Here is a 17,424-nt window from a genome sequence, read left to right on the forward strand (position 1 = left end):
CAAGGCTTCCTGCAACACTGAACTTCCATATTTGCTTAGGTACAAATCAAGTCCATTATCTGTTATTCAAGCATTAGCTATAAAATTATCACTGTACTCTATTTTCAGAGATCTTCCCCATTTCAGACTAGAGACACTCATATTGCCTAAATATAATCAAAAGCAGTCACAACAGAACTATTCCTGGAATATCAGGAAGAAAACTTTCCAGGCTTCCTTTGTTGTCCATATAGTTTTCCTACGAGTCTGAAGCACCAGGCAGATGCTCTGTGTCACTACATGGGCTGCCCTTAGTAGTCAAATCCAGGAGTTCAGACCCTTCCTCTAGAGAGAGTAAAGGGAGGGGCTTTCTGGACAGAACTGAGACTTCAATTTGGGCATCAGCAAGGTTTTGATAGAGTTTAATTTCTTTAAGGAAACTCCTTTCACAGGTCACCCCCAGAGACTGACTGCCTAAACAAGGACACGTCTCTCTCAGGATAAACAGTTGTCTTGTCCCTACTACTCTTACTCTCAACAGAGCTGTCAGGGTTGGGAAAAGTTAAAAAACACCCACCAATTTTACTTTGAAATATGACCACTAGCCAGCCCTGGGGCAGGACTGTGGGGAGGACAGGTAATAGTGGGTTACTGCTTTCACAGTGCCCATCTCAACACCCCCCCCCTTCTTTAGCCCAAGTGCACATGCACTTTCTGGTTGTACTAAGAATTTCAACATGAGGGTTCTGAAAGGCCCCCTGATTCATTCTCTTGGTTCAGGGCTTTCCATTCCTAGAGGAACTAGGCTGTTTTCATTCCATCTCACACTTCTAGTCATTAACCCCAAGAACTGCCCGTGGGCATTCACAGGAGTAGCTGTACAGATCTATCTGAAGGTAATCTAAATTTAGTTCCATGCCAGTTCATAAATTACTGCTTATTTCCAGCAGTTAAAATACATTCTCTAGGGACAGAACACCCTTCATTAACTCTGCAGGCACTCAAGTGGGAGAAGGTCTGTGCCAACACAGCTCCATGTACTCACCCTGAGCCATGATGCACAACCACAGCCACGAGATCATACAGGCAACTTTCTGGGCCACTGTTTTCAGGCTGTGGTTGGAAAAACAGAAAACTCTTCAAATCTCAAGAGCACCTACTGCAATTTGTAATAAATGTGATGGAACAAAGTTCTGCAGGGAGTGCTGGTGAGCCTTCTTACCTCTAACAAGTAGCATTTCATGTCTAGGCCTCGTAAGGGGAACTCAACATATGTATCGACCTTGTTTCTCAGATATGCTGTCCAGTGAAAGCGTTTCAAGTGTAAGCATAGCACCTGCAGGCACAGGGGAGGGAAGGCTGGGTCAGAGGAAGGGATGAGCCCAGTGCCAGGCACTGCAGCAGCCTGGGGAGGGTCAGGTGCTGGCTGAGCCGTGATTTCTCTCGGCATTATCGTCACACCCTTACTTGTCATGCTCATACAAACCTTTGGTAGTTTCTGAATCCAGAATTTTTTGGTGGACTTCTGTTTCTTTTTGCACTTGTGACACATATACAGCTCTGTCTCATCAAGTTCTTCCAGGTCTGTAAAACTGCGAAGACAGTCTGAAAAAGAGCAAGGTACAGAAAAACTGAACACAACCACACGAAGAAACCCGATTCAAGATGACATCATGCCATTTTTGTAACACGAATTACAACAAATACAGCAATACAGGTGAGCATGTGCTGCAGTCACTCTAGTTATATCCACTTGTGCAGCAAACACCTGTGTACTGAAGTGTTTTAATACAATGCCACATTGTAACATGTTCCTGAAAACAGCTATAAGTAGTTAAGGAGGAAAAAAAAAAGGCATTCACAAAAATCTCCATTTTTCAAACAAACTTCTGCCCAACATTAAGCACAGTTGGTTTCAAAGAAAGCTAACTGACTTCCTAAAGAAGCATGTTCAACTTTTAAAGGTGGTTTGGCTTTAGACACTAAGTGAACAGAGGCAATATTAGTATTTCACAATCTGCAGCAAGTATATTGACAGATCTGTAAAAACTACCATGCTGTAAAATGGCAGTAAGAGCACTGCTGCCCAAGCTGCTGGACTGCTTTCGTTGTTTAACAAGCAGAACCCCCAAGAGTCACCCCTCCTGTGGGCAAGGGTTCATGCTGCTGAGCCTTGCCAATGCCCATGGGCAACAAAGCAGGTGAGTTGGTTGGAAAGACATTAGAAAGTACATTAGAAATACTCTGACTAGAGAGAAAACCCTCTGCTGGAATCCTCCCTGAAGCACTTCTGGGCCCCAGTTCATTAGAGCACTATGTCAGGACATGGTGACTGGGGTAAGGCCTTCATGGAAAATTATTCTGGCACCTCCTACCACAGAATCTTGGAAAAGGAGAGGGCACCAAGTGCCAGCCAGGTGACAGCCTGCTCCTCTGAGGACACTCCTAGCCCTGGTGATGCCTCCCCTGCCCAGGCTCCCTTACCTCGTAGTGTGCACATTGGTCCACTTTCTTGGTTTTTAGAACGTTTGTTTCTGAACTGACTTGGAATATCTAGTGAAAGGTCTAGAAAAGCAAAGATTAAAACATGAATGAATAAAATGTGAATAAACAATGCCTGGTCTTTCCAGGCTGAAACTCCAGTTCACTCACGTGACATTTAAATATATCAGGCCCCAGATTAATTTTCTGCCCTCGGTCACGTGGTATTTTGAAAGCAAGAGGCACCTTACCTAGGAATGGGTCAAACTTTCTAGATTCAGTCCCACATATTAGGCAGTTGACTTCATTTTGAAGAATGCCTCCAAAAATGGCTGTGACAACAGTAGATGCTCCATTTCTAGACAAACCACATCAGAGAGGTACAGTCAGTCACAATGTCTGAGCTCAGTCTCCAGTGCCTGGTACATGTTTACACCTCCCACTGCTGGGCTGGGCTGGTAGCAGGGACTGGGGGCACCCACCCAGCAGTCACTCACCCAGAACTGCTCACTGCAGCCATTCAGTGGCTACACAACAGGTATTTAGTGGTTACACTACTCTTGCTTCATCTTGTACCTAAAGAAAGGGTGAACTGTGTGTGCTCTAAGCAGATGCTCAAACTTTCAGGGGTGCAATATTCCAGCTGGTTGCATTTCTCTAGTGGAGCTGTACCTGAGAGGTACAGTATTTTAACACTGTAATTAAAGCTGTATCTGAAACAAAATTTCTTCTCTCCTAGATAGGTCAAGCATATTTTTGGTTTAATGTGACACTCTTTGTTACAAGTACTTCTGAATTCTTAGAGCACATTTCTGCACTTCACTGCCAGAGACAGCTCAAGTTGCATTAAGACATGATAAACAATCACTGTTCTCTAAGCTTTCACTATCTCCCACTTCATTTTTTAGCAGGTTATGTAATGGGCCTGCTTCTCATAATCCAATTTAAAAAAACCCAAACAAAATTTAAGTTACATTATTATACAACTCCTGAACTTGCTGGTTTGTGCTGGTAGATCTGACACTACAGGCCTGCAGAAACCTGTGTTCCTGCCCTGCACCCCACCTACACCTTTACAGTTCATTTGAAAGCTGCTTTTCCTGAGCAGGAGCAAAAGGCTCCTCAAACACACTGGTGCACAAGGAGAGAGTGTCTGCAGCACATTTATTACTTTACTGTAGGTGTTCAAGTGGATGTGACCTTACTTTGCCCTCAGCAGAACACAGTTGACTCCACCTCACCCTCCATCTCCACAGCTACTCTTCTCAAGGCAAATTTAGAGTAAACAGGTGAAACAAAGTTTAAATGCTCCCTGGATTTGGACATCCAAAATGCTTTCAATGTTTTCAAACACATGTCAATTCTACAGACATTTTAAGATTCTTTTGTGGGGTTTTTAAGCATCAGTAACACAACATAAATGCAGTGAAGAGCACAGTCTGAACTCCAGGCTTTGCCTAATGAAGCACCTATAAAATCCTGCCTCTCTCAGGCCTCCTTACTGTGTCCCAATCAGTACAGGGAGGGAAAACTCACTCAAGTTTTATGCAGGGGATCAAGGACCAAATGTTCAGGCTGAACCGACTTAAGGTTCCTTCCTGAAGCAAATTAAAAGATTTTCTCTCTGTGACACAGTTTGAATCTGAGAGAAAACACAGCTGGGACAGAATTCAGAGACAACAGTATTTTGAGGAGTGAAACAAAAATGACTCCTCTGTTTCCAGGTACACAGTAACATGAAAATCAAAATTACCCAGCAAAAAACCAGCAGCTGTCAAGTGATATGCAAATACAGCAAGATCATGTGCAGGAAAACTGACTTCAAACTGTGACTTCATTGCTCAGTCCTTAATCCAGGAGGTTTGCTGATAAGTCAAATATCCAAACACTTGGCCATCCTTTTTTGCTCCTGTAACATGCAGGGCATCCATCTCCCTTATTACTAAAATGTCTTAACAACTCAGCCTGTGTGCTCACTCACACCTCTGAAAGCTGCTGATTGAGGACACTTCCTTTTGAAGGGACACAGATCCTACAGATGCTCACCCTTCATAACCTGCAGCTTTGCAACTCAACATTCCAGAGGCACCCAAGAAAACTCAAAACGAGGAACCCTGATTCCAAATTTCAGGGCCACCCCTCGTACAGAGGCATTAAGGCTTGGAAGAAATTAAAAGCCCCTCCTTACATGCAACATTTGTTGCTGGCAGCCAGGTTGGAATTCTCTTGCAGAATGACGGAGCGCGAGACGCCGTTGAAGCCGCCCTGGAGCTCCAGGTGCAGGTGGTCCAAAAGGTAACGCATGAACTCGTGGGCATCCTGCTGCTGGTACCCCCTGGGCAGAGAAGGGAACAACAGCAACAAAATCACAAAATAGCCAGGCTGCTCTGGGGGTGACACACAGCACCAGGGGCAGGGAAAGCCCTGTGGTGGTTTAATCATACTGAGCAGACTTTACACACGTGTTTGTACCGAGAAAGTTTTCCAAGCAGCCTTTGGAAAGCACAGCAATGCCCACACAAACCAAGTGATTCTGGTCCTCTGCAGCTCACACTCTCTGCTCATCTCTTTGTGAGGACGGGGAAACATTTAAGAATATGCATTTTGGATAGGAGGAGCAGACACCCACCCTTTGCTCAGGACTTGGGTTATCATCACACATTAGGTCATGTCAACTGGCCTCACCCAGCCCAGCCCGTGCCAGCAGCACCCAGCACTCTATCACCTTAATAAAAGTACAGGATGCTAACAGTGACTTCCCCTCCATTTGCTTTGTCACTGACTATATTTGGTTCATATATTTGATTCATGAGTCCCACACACACACTGCACTGTTTCTCCCTGTTCTGAATGTGCCACAAATTATGGTCAATATATTGTACTCTCAAAGCTGGTAAGATTCAAAAGAAAGGCACCACTAAATGTACTGTTCGTGTGGGATTCAGTCAGTATTTGTGAGTGGTTTTCATTCAGCCACTGATCCCCCTCACTCTGGCAAGTCCAAGTGTTTGCTTGCCTGTTTGTTCCCACCAAAGGCAGGAATTTGATCTCTGGGTTTGTTTTCCATATGCATCTTTCAGTAACACTATGAAATCTGAAATTATTAGGACAAGAGCACCACTTTTCTATGGTGGGCTCTATAGCCATGCTCAGAATTACACACCTCCCCTGCATAACTCACACTGTTTGCTGGGAGAGGGAGGTAAGGGTTGGGCATTCAGAGCATCTCTTGAGCATTTGGAATGGGGAGGATGGGGCTCCAGCCTCAGATGTGCCCTGTCCTCAGCAGCAATGCTGCTCCACCACCATTATCTCACCACTAACAAAACTTATGGAGGAGAACAGAGAAGCCATCAGGGGAAAATGTGCCTTTACAGTTATTTAAGCTAAATCATGCATCAAATTCAACAAACAACTGCTGTTCATTTGCCATGAAGCTGTACACTGAGACAAAGCAGGAAAGCATACATAGAAACAGTGAAAGCTTTGTGCAACACTGACATAATTATGGGCAAGCCATTGTAGGCCAAGCTACCAAAATCCCTGCAGAGCAGGACCTGGCTTTCCCTCTTCCTCTTGTCCATTCTTTTAGGCTGTTTTATCAGGCCTCCCCTGCCCCTCTTCCACCTCACTACTCCACCTAAGTATTGGCAGTAACTGTCAGGCAGGAATGTCTGGGAGAGAAAAACAAATGGGTTTTTTATGCCAGTGCTCAGGGGAGAGAAAAATGTCTGTGATACTCATGGCAGGGTACCCAGAGCTGGAGAGAAACGAGGACAGAGTCTGTGCAATGTGAGGCTGATGTGCTCAGGGAAGGCCACAGATATGCCCTATGGAAGTACTGCTAGGAGGTGACAGCAGGCAAATGAAATAAAGCCTTTTCACCTTGCAGGATTACAGCAATGTTTTCTTCCAAACTAGCAGCTTTAAAATAAATCAGTGAGACTGCATGTAGACCTTACAGAACCCTGAGAAACATGGGCAGCACTGCCTTTTACAAGAGAAAAACTGGCACCCAGGAACACTGCTGTGCTTCAACAGGCCACAGGCCTGTACAGCCAAAACCAGGACTCAATCTCCCAAAGTTGCAAAATAATTATACATTTGTTGAAACAAAGTAGTGAAACAGAATTCTTCAAAGCTGCATGTTAATTCTGCACAGTTTTGAAGTTGCTGAGGTAACACAGGATTTGCTTAGTTTACTGAACACAGATATCTTCAGTAAACATATAACCAACCACATTGAACAGCTGAAGATTAAATTTATGGAAAAAGTCTTTGCTTCAGACACACTTTGGACACTAAATTCCTCAAAAAAGATCTCTGAAGTATGTGGCACACTTGCTCTACAACAAGTTTGAAGAAATAAACCTTTGGAATCATTCCACATGGCTGGCAGTGCTCCTGGTGCATGTATTTATACTTGCACACAAGTATGCTAATTATAGATGGAAAATTCTTTGGATTTGTTAAAAAGCCTAAGTACAGATTACAGATCTTTAAAAGGCCATGATGATATGGACAATGCACTGTTTAAAATTAACTGTGATCTTAAAGCCCTTCAGCAAAAAGCACAGTTTCTCTGACAGTTTGCTTGTGTAACAAAACTGATCTCCATCCACCTGGAGCAACTCAACTCAAGCCCCCCTCCAACATTCTTTTTCCCCACTGGCAAGAGGAGAGGATATAAACAGGAACAGTTACCAGGAAAACAGAGCAGACTATTTATACAGCAGTAAAGCAGCAAAACACACATCTTGCAGCTCGGCAGGAGGCTCCAGAGCTACCCTGGCACACAGCACAGCAGCAGCCAAGGAGCAGGACCTGCACAGCAGCAGGAGAGCCCAGAGGCACTGCAGCTGTGCCTGCAGTAACTACAAATGTCCTCCCTACTCCCTGGGCAGTGGGACACAGAGGGGCATGGAGGGCAGCAGCACCCTGTGCCTCTGACACCTGAAATCTCTTGGGCCTAAAACAACTCAGCCACACTTCTCACTGTTTCCTCCCCCTGCCCCTTCACTCCAGGCTTCAAAGCACATGCCAAAGTGGCTGGTTTGCTGCTAACATGCTACTGGCTCTTTCTTTCTGGCTTCTCTTAATCTCCCAAGAAGATTCTGCACAAGGCAGAACTGGAATTCCAGCATCATTAGCTTTTACAAGGTGCAATTAAGCACTGAACAAATTCAGAGTTTCCCCCTGGATCATGTGGAAGTGGGGACCTGCTAAGCACCTGACTCTATTCTCCAATTTGATTTTATGAGTTCCCTTATCCATTTATCATGGACATGCTCCCAGAGAACTGGGGAAAAAAAGGGGAGAACCCCAACAAACAGCACTTTTTCTTTTAAAAGCTGTGATAGAACCCACAGTGCTGAAAATTTGCTTGAGGAACTTTAATGAACTGGTTCCTCACTTACTCTAACAACAATTATAGTGAAGACTGTAATACAGGGAAACTGGTCATGGACATAATGGATGATGTTTGTTTGCCTATAATGTTTTGGTCACTGCTTGCAACTACTGGTAATAAACTTCCTTGATTCTCATAAGGCAAGTAAAACATAATTGGGAGTGTGAAGAACAGAATAAACAGATCTGTGTTACTCGGGTTACTTGCTGAGCAGGTTTGTTCACAGCATCTTTTCAGCACTGCTGGAGATACAACAGAGAACAGAACATCTTTACTACCCGAGAACATGGAGCAACTTACCTTCATCACAATATATCCTAACAGGTTTCAGTGCTCCTTTGAAAGAGGTTCAGGGGCCAGGACAGGGAGACCTTGGAGAGGAACGATACTTCGATTTACTTTGGTAACCTTTCCCCTTTCTTTTTACTGTCTGTTTTGTCAGTATGGGCACAAAACATCTATTTTATGCACAAGATTCTTCTCTTATAGCCCTCACTTCATGTCCAGCTGATAACTACAGTATTTTGAGAGAATCAAGGAAGTTTCAGCCAGTATGTTTGCATTTAGGCCTGTAGGGTGCTGTATCTTTTTTAATCTGACTACATCACTTTCTTATTGCAGCCAAGCTGGGTTCTGTCAACACTGTGCACTTGGCACTTACCTACCAGTCATTATCTTGATTCTTTCACCCTTTGGAGCACTGGCTCAAAGGTACAACTACTACTATTTCTTATTTGAAACGTTTGTCCTCTCTGACATTGCTATATGTAGCACGTGGTAGAAGGGCAGGAAGAAAAGCAAGCACTACTGATGGGACACAAAACTAGAGATCAAAGCAAAGACCCTCTTCAAAGCAGATGCAGCCCATTTTAGAGTAGGACACCAGCAATACAAGTTTGCAATCAAGAATATTGAGTTTTGGTGTGGTTTTTTTGGTGTTTTTTTTCACAAAACTTACCTAAAATTTGGCATTATTTTCCAAACGACGTAAAATAAAGACTCCGGACTAAATGCAGTTTGGCTTCCTTGCCATAAAGCACAGAGTGTCTTTCTGAATTCTTCCACCAATGAACTGGAAAGAAAATAAAAGCTGGTGTTTAATGTTTAGAGGTTTACTCACTCAATGGTAACAAGTATCAAACATTAGCTTGGTTAAGACTGGAATGACTGCGTAAATACCCTTTCCAGTACCTTCAAAGATTTTATGTCCAAATTCCTACTCATAATGTTGGAGAGACACACTGGTCAGGAAAACTACATTTCAGAAGTTTAGTACTCCCCTGGAAATCTCTCCACCTTTTGCCATTTTAGTGCAGACTCTGCTAACATCACTCCCTTAACACTTGCTCTAACAAGCCACAGATTGTGAATCACTTCTAATTTATTTTTTTTGTAGTAGTAGCAGTATGCTGACTTGCAGTCACATCCCCATGACCATATTTTAGCTGGAATGAAGTAGCACAATGTCTGGAATACATCTAACCAGCACTTCTGAACGTTACTAAAGAGCAGTTACACTCCAGAGCTCTCTGATGTATCCGCTGCCCTCCCTGCAGCACCACACCTGCAACAGCAGCTGCCAGGGATACAAGTTCCTTTCTGTGCAGGGCCAACTATTTTCCTGTGACTGTGATCCCTGTGAACTGTGCACCATCACAGGTGTGTGGTGGCTGTACTGCCCAGGCTGTTTCCTGTCCAGCTCAGCCTACTGAGCACACAGAGCTTACACATTGTTGTCCCCCTGGCTCCTGGTGTGGTAAGTTCGCCGCCCCGCCGTCTTCCCATTCCTCAGCTCCACCGCAGGCAACTCTTTGAAGTAACAGCAGAACTGCTGAATGTTACTAGGAAAAAAGGAAATATGAATGGAATCCTTGAAGGGCAGAGAAAAAAGGCAATATTATGTATTCTGGAGCCTGTTCTTTGAAATGCAGAAACACAACTACATAAAGGATAGCAATCAGGAGCAGTTCAGGATACAAGAAATACTGTAGCAAACACTCATCTTCTGTAACTAACTGAGCAGATCTGTAAACGTCATCCCAGCTACCTAAAACAATTACATCTTGGCTCTGCTTTGACTGAGATACACCATAACAGACTGAGATACCATCTCCTAACAAGCCAGACTGCATTGTTGAGAAGGTTAACTCCATGTCTACTACCACCTCTCAATCCTGACCTCTGCCACCACAGCCCCAGTGATGGAACACGGACATGTGTGCCTCAGCTCCTGCCAGGGAACCCTGAATGATGGAAAAGAGAGTGGAGACCAATGAGCTCTGCTACAGCCCAACTCAGCCTCCCAGTGAAGGAGGCAAATTCAGCAAAGCACAAGGACAGCTGGTCCTGGCAGCAATGAACGAGTCTAACAGCTCAGTCTAGCTGTTCTCCTGCCCACTTCCATGAAACCCATCCTCAAAGACTGTCTCTGCTTTCACAGAGACCATAAACACCAACGTATTTCAAAAGCCTCAGCAATGAAGGGCAGCCTCCTGTTCTGCTGAGGTCATGGCAGGCATTGCAGACGGGCTTCCTCTGGAATGCTGCATCCCAGGACACGCCTCGTGCTGCGGAACAGGACTTTATGGTACCCACACCCCCTGTTCCTGCAGATCCAGGGATGCTTTTGTCCAGTGGTAACTTGCCAGACTCACTTGCCTAATGCTGCAGCACCCAGCCCCTCTCCCAGAGGGGTGGGCACAGCCCTGGGGGTACCTGAGTGACTGGAGGATGGCGTTCATGAAACACGTGTTCCCCAGGTTCCGGAGGCCTGTGGCACAAAGGGCAGTGGTGCTTCCCTGGAAAGGAGAACAGGGGAGTTAAAGACAGACTTACCCCACTTCCCCCCCACCTAGAGCCATTACTGTTGTACCAGCACACATCTGAACAATAACCAACTACCCTGAGTGCAGTTTTAAACACAAAGCAACCACCTCACCAGCTCAAACTACCTTGAAGCTCCATCCTGACATAAAACCTGTTTCTTACTCACTCTTGTCAACAGAAAACTACACTACACCTTTCCCTGTGCAAGTAAATCTAGAATAGGACAATACAGAGTTAATCACAGGCTCTTACTGCCAAGGATCTGTGTGTATATATGTTCAATATTCACACTCCGATAATGTTCGGTGAGAACTGGATGGCAGTTTCCCTACAGTGCCTTTAAAAAATGAAAACACCAATTCTAATCCATTTCCCACGGGTAATATGCAGTGTGGCTGCCTCCAGGTTGATTTTAAGTCATCAGCACTAGTCTGAGTCTCAGTGGGGTTTTGTGGTGGCCAGGAGGGTTTTAAAAAGACAAGACAATAGCATTTATCTGAGAAAGCAACAGTCATTAGACTGCGCAAAGAAAAAGCAATGTGTTGGATAAGGAGAAGCAAAATACACACTATTTACAGTCCAGAACAATGTCAGCCACAGATGAGCTTGGTTTTTGTCAAATAATCTTCAGGGTGGGCAGGGAGGAGGGAGGAGAAACTTGGGCAATGTTGCATTTATGATTCTTGAATCTGCAACACTTGGACACACTCCATTGTCTACAAAATATCCCACTGAAAGCTCATCACATTTGGGGGCATTCTTCATTGTTCTCACACAGTTTAAAAGCTAGACTATCTTTTAGTAGTTGTATATCAGTGCAAACACCTCAGTGTCCTCAGCATATTCTTCTCTCACTCCTGCCCAGAGGGACACAGCCCAGCAGTGCCCCACCTTTTCTAGATAAGGATCCCACATGCCAACAATGAAAAGGCAATACTTAGTATTAACAAAAATGAGAAAACAGCACAGACTAAGAATGAAAGCAGCATTTAGTTCATGCTTTCTAACTCTGTCTTCTCTGTATCTAAATGCTGCCTAGAATTTTTCTTCTGGTTCTGACTGGCTTGGAGTTTTCCCAACACACAGCAAGAATCCCCAGTGTTTCTCCCAGGCTTCCTCAGTCCCTGCAGTACAGGAAGCAGAGACAGCACATCCAGGGAGCCCTAAACTGACTGTAGGTACTTGCATTTTTCAAAGTAACTAAATCCCTCCAGATTTTGCAAAACAGCAACTGACTGTTTTGCTCCCACCCCTCCATTTCCATTCACACTCCTCTCAAGAGCAGCTTCTCTTTGTTATCAGTTAATTACTCCATGGCTGAAGGCAGCTTTTGCTGCAGCTCCCTTTGGTGCCATTGCTGCCAAATACCAAAAAAAAATTAAAATTTTATACTTTTTGCCAACACTTACTCCCAAAAGAGTGTACCTGCTTCTTCGCCTTCTGCACTTGGGGGCAAAAAAATTAAAATGAAACCCAGGGAATCTGTTAGTCTGGGTCAACAGAAATGTCACAGAGTATCAAACATGTTTTTATGTGAAGGGGTTCCTCTAGGTGTGTGATTAGAAGACAAGACAGACAAAGTGCACCAAGCAGAATTTGGGTGACTGTAAGTATTTCAAGTCTAGGCCAACTATAATCCCCAACAGGCTTCTAAAAACCCCTTAAACTCACTGTACTGAATCCGTCATACTTACATTTACTTTTAATAACTTGCTGTTCAGAGATGAGTTTTCCAATAGTTTTCTTTTCCTATGTCTGTCTGATGTAAAGGCTGAACTGTTGGAAAGTAATTAAAAAGAGGTTATTTGCCATAAAACCAAAGTCCTGTGTGAAATGGGCAGCAGATAATGATCCTTGTGTTTAAAGCAGTGATTCCATCTGCCATCAGTTGTCACTGACAGCAAACAGCCTCCCAACTGCAACACATGCTCTTCAGAGCCTTAAAATAGGCTGCAGCTCCCTCAGTGCAGCCCCAGGCCCCTCTGCAGCACATTATCCACGTGACAGAAGAATCAAGAGTGGCCTTATTAGCAGGCTACTCATCACCAAAATATTGATCTTTTTCCTTAATCAAATAAATAATTAATACAGAATTTTCCATAAAATACTTCTGCCAGAAAAATCACCTAGGCCCTGAGAAAGACAACTCCAAAAAAACCAGGAAAAAGTTAAGTTACCAAAAATCCAAAATACCTGGAATGTTAGGACTTATGTGTTACAGCTGACTTCTCTCACTTAAATAAAAATATATGAGGTTATAACATTTGTGCAACACTGAGTGACAAGAACAATTACTTACTTTCTTGCACATCACTGGAAATTACTGACCCCTCAATTATACCAGTTGATGATTTCTCTGCCATCTAACAGTGAAACCATAACTTGTTCCAAGCTTTAGTTTGGTTGTTTTGGTCAGATTTTTGGGTGGGTTTTTGTGTGTGGGTTTTTGTTTTGTTTGTTTGTTTGTTTTGTTTTGTTGTTGTTTTGGTTGGGTTTTTTTCATTAGAAAGCCCTCCAAACATTCAAAAACTATCATTACATAGAATAGAAGCCTCCACAGTGTCATTTACCTCCCAGAAAGATCGATCTCCTGGACATTTCCAAAATACTAATGTGCCCTTCTCATTATGCTTTAACATCCTTACATCTCATTAGACACCTGAGAAGGCCATCAAAAGACAGTGGAAAAGAATGAAAATATTAGTACTGCCTACCAAGTAAGTGACAATTAACTCAGGGAGGATCCAGACACTTCCCAAAATCACAGTGATTTCTTAGCAAGAGTCCTGTTTGAGCTCTGGAGCATTCCAATGGATTTGAAAGCACTGAATGCACAGGTAATTCCACTCAGCAATACAGAAGATTTTCAAGCAAACTGTGCAAACACTATTTGCCCTCTAGCACTGGCCACAGCACCTACATCATCTAGGTCATAATATCTATATTTCAGTGGAACAGCACAAGACAAAGGCAAAGGCAAAAACGTCTCTTCTGCACAACTCCAAGTTCATAAACCTTCCTAATCTTTTTGTTTGCAACCCAAACTATATAATTAATGTGAAGACTACTTCCACCTGCATTTTCACTTCAATTTCACTGAATAAAAAAAACTCTGTTTTTTTGACAGAACTATTTCTGTTCTGAAAAATCTCTCCCATTTAAATGGAAAAAGACAGCAATTATTGTCTAGCTGGGAAGAAAGTTAATTGATATCTAAATTCCTGATTCATCACATGCTGCTTCTGCAAGATTTACTGTATAAGACACATGAGATCAGCCAAATCCATTTGTTCTGCACCTCCTGCTTCTCAGTGATGAAAAGGTTATTTAAACATACACAGTGTCACACACACAGAAGGACCAAAACATATGTATTAGGTACATACGCTCATGTAAAACAGAAATACCAGTATTACAAGTCCACCCAAAGCAGTCTGGATGCAAACAAACTACTTACTTTTCCAGGTTCTGTAGGTGCTCCCTGACCTTCTGTACCAGGCCCAGCTTGGTATCGTTGACTACAAAATCATCACAGCGATAACTGCAAGAAAAACATTCATGAGAATGTGCAAAGCACCTCGGGGAAGTTCAAACCACACCAGCCTGTGTGTGGGAAGCACTGAAGTGATCCAGGAGAGATTATGAGGGGGACTGGGGAGCACAACACCTACACAGCGAGGCTGGTGCCCTCCAGAAACTACCCTCCAGCAAAAGAGGGCACAGGCACTACCTTACTGCACAGCTTTTCTTCCAGTTCAGTTCTTCAGCAGAAATCAGAAGCATGAGGTACTGCCTGTCTCCAGGCAGAATTCCTGTTCAACAAAAACTCACTGTAACCAAAAGCAGCATCAGTATCAATTCATCAGAGAAGATCAACTGATATCCAAACTGGCATCCAGTAAACAGAATACAAAAGGTTTTATTGACTTTTTAACTACTTTAACACTGTAAAGCCATCACTGAAACCTGAGGGGCTCAACAGATACACAATATCCAAGTTTGTGCTATGGAACAAGACTAGGGAAGATGAACTAAGAGATCATGGGAATTTTTCCAGAGTTGGGCCAGCAGTCTGTGGCAACTTCCACCTCGTGCTTTAACCACAAACATCAATGGCTCATTAGGTTTTATACAGAAACTCTTAGGACAAAACTTAAGGCAGTATTTTGAGCTTTTTCAGGGTAAGTGTGCAAAAGTAAGTAACTGAGCTGAAAAACAGAGCAAAGCTGATCCCTCAAAGCAAATGTAAATAAAGTGAAGCCAAATCAAAACTGCAAGGGTTACAAAAGTCTACAATCCTGTAACAAGGAACTCGCATTTCCCAAGAAGCAAAACCATTCATTATAATTTATTATTCAAACCGTGGGCTGTAACACCTCACACAGTGCAAAAAGGCCAAGGTTACAGACATTTCTAAAAGGGCGAGGGAGGGTCTGAAAAAAACCCCCACACCTTATTTCACTGTTTTCCTGACATGTGAAGTCCCAGTGCACACCCCACACTGAGGAAATAAAGGAACAGCACAGCAAACTGTCACAAGGAGAGACTGTGACGAGATGGCATCGACTGCTGCTGCTGCTTTGCTGTATTTTACATCCTCTGCATTTCTTGCCCTCACAAAAAGAGGGAATAGAAAAGATGCTAAGCCACAAAAAGAGGGAAGTACAGAATGGTTTGGGTTGGAAGGGACCTTAAAGATCATGCAGTATCCATGCTCTCCCTTCTACTTCTGAAGGAAAGATGACCATGGGTGGGGTAGCAGAGAGGGGAGGGAAAGGAAGGACAAAAATCCCATAAAACCAAGACACACAAACGCAGTCTATGTCCCTACTGCAGTCAGCAGGGAAGCCCATCCCTACAGATCCACAGCAAGAACCTGTGCAGCTCCCCAGGCCTGCCAAAGGAGGTTGGCAGCAGGAGCTGCACATCCCTGTCCCAGCAGGGCAGGGTTAGCCAAGAGCCAGCCCAGCCACCTCAGAACCTGCAACCTGCCATGAGAAACAGCAAGGTCAGAGAAGGCTCAATGCTGCCCCAGCTCTTCTGAAAGCACTGGGACAAAAAGGGAGCAGGGACCTGTCACGGCCTCCCTTCCCCACATCCCACACTGCTAGCTCAGCTCCCAGTGTCTGTCAGCCCTTGCTGGGAGGCATCAAACTGCAGCTGTAAATTCTGGCAGGCAACTGAACTTGTCCTGTGAAGAAAACTAACTTTGGATATGTTTAATATCAGAGCTGTATCCACGTCTCTTTGGCACAAGAGCAACGCAGATGTAAAATACACCATTGCCTCAGGTTACTCCTGCTGGAGCAGATCCACCCTTGCTTCCTAATTTAATGAAGCTACTGACTTCAGGCACAACTGGAATTTACAACACTCTTCGTTGCACAAATCTGCAGTATTGCTAGTGTTAATTCAAACACTTAATTCTTGAGGAGGCTACAGAGTTGAGAAAGCAAAGAAAGGTCCTCCCGCTGAATGGAGTCTGTCCAGGACCTCTTTGAGTTTCATCTCTAAGAAGAGACATTAATCAGACTGTCAAGATACCCAAACAATGAACTCAGCAGTTACAGATACTTACACAAGATCTAGAAATTATTATTGCCAGTAACACATTTTTTTAAAAAGATGGTCACAGACCCAGTTGGTTTGGGAGGGAGAACAAATCTGTCAATGTGCTCATTTTTCAGCCATGTTTTAGGCAGTCCTTCCTATTCAGCTTTCCCAGCCACCTCTACTGACCCAGGGAAGTGCTCCTGCACTTGCCACTCTCTCAGGACACCACCTCAAGGCCAACCCTTGGAGCACACTGACCCAGCACAACTACACTGCTACTCTGTTGTGCAGCTACTAATGCTGATACTCAGGGAATGGAAGCAGATGCAAGCTCACTGACAGCCTCTGTGACAGCTTATTGCTGAAAGATGATTTCATACTTGCTCCCATACCCTAAGCTTATTTTCACATATTAGTTTAGCACTTTCCCCAAGGTGGAAGAATAAAAGTAAATACATCAGTAAATGTCAGGCTCCTTCCAACTGTGGAAAAGTAATTGGAAGATTCACTTAAAATCAAGACAAGCTTCTTCTATTTGTCTTTTTAATGGGTTTGCAACACTGAGGACTCAGCACTACTACTTGAAATAACAGTACTACCATGAATCTATTTTGGATAAACCCAGTAAACAGAGTAAGTAGTAGTTTATGTTTTAGTAACTTAAATTTGCTAAGGTCCACACACCTTAGAGGTAAATTGCTGAGAAATTATATCCTATCTGTGAAGCTGCCATTCAAAACAGATGTTTAATTTGTGATCCTCAGGATTATCCCAAAGAAACAAAACACCTTTTTTGCATACAGCAGTTCTACAATGTGCTTTCACAGCAATGGTACAGAACAAACTCTATACCTTGCAGAGGGTCCCTTGTGTGGCTTAGCACGGTATTTTCCTCTCCACGCACTTTCTATTTTTAGTACCTCTGTCCCCTCCAAGGCCTGGTCTCTTCTGGCCTCATTTGCTTCTAAAATGGCAGCAAGCCAGTGGATGTATGCACTGCTCTGGGAACAATGAAGCTTCATGCTGGCCCTTTCAGTGGGGTGCACAACCTCAGCCTGGGGTTAAAGGCCCTGACTGGACTGGAGGAATTACAGGACAGCAGAAATGAAAAAAGCCAAAGTTTCTTTACTTCTGTTAACACTTTCTATGAGCAAACTAAGAACTCAAGTTTTACT

General features: G+C 43.7%; 1 protein-coding gene across 1 annotated transcript in view; it reads right to left on the reverse strand.

Annotated features, from left to right (window-relative positions):
• Window positions 1-17,424, reverse strand: part of USP3 (ubiquitin specific peptidase 3) — a 39,624-nt gene that overhangs the window by 4,188 nt on the left and 18,012 nt on the right. Inside the window, exons 4-14 of the mRNA XM_018081486.1 lie at window positions 14,154-14,237; window positions 12,391-12,472; window positions 10,586-10,668; window positions 9,598-9,711; window positions 8,829-8,942; window positions 4,649-4,795; window positions 2,712-2,818; window positions 2,464-2,544; window positions 1,466-1,584; window positions 1,202-1,315; window positions 1,025-1,092 (exon numbers count right to left, since the gene is read on the reverse strand). Coding sequence (XP_017936975.1) covers window positions 1,025-1,092; window positions 1,202-1,315; window positions 1,466-1,584; window positions 2,464-2,544; window positions 2,712-2,818; window positions 4,649-4,795; window positions 8,829-8,942; window positions 9,598-9,711; window positions 10,586-10,668; window positions 12,391-12,472; window positions 14,154-14,237 — 1,113 coding nt within the window. The remainder of the gene's footprint in view (window positions 1-1,024; window positions 1,093-1,201; window positions 1,316-1,465; window positions 1,585-2,463; window positions 2,545-2,711; window positions 2,819-4,648; window positions 4,796-8,828; window positions 8,943-9,597; window positions 9,712-10,585; window positions 10,669-12,390; window positions 12,473-14,153; window positions 14,238-17,424) is intronic.

The sequence above is a fragment of the Manacus vitellinus genome, unplaced genomic scaffold (genome assembly GCF_001715985.3).
Source record: "Manacus vitellinus isolate BGI_N305 unplaced genomic scaffold, ASM171598v3 scaffold_53_pilon, whole genome shotgun sequence".
Taxonomy (NCBI): domain Eukaryota; kingdom Metazoa; phylum Chordata; class Aves; order Passeriformes; family Pipridae; genus Manacus; species Manacus vitellinus.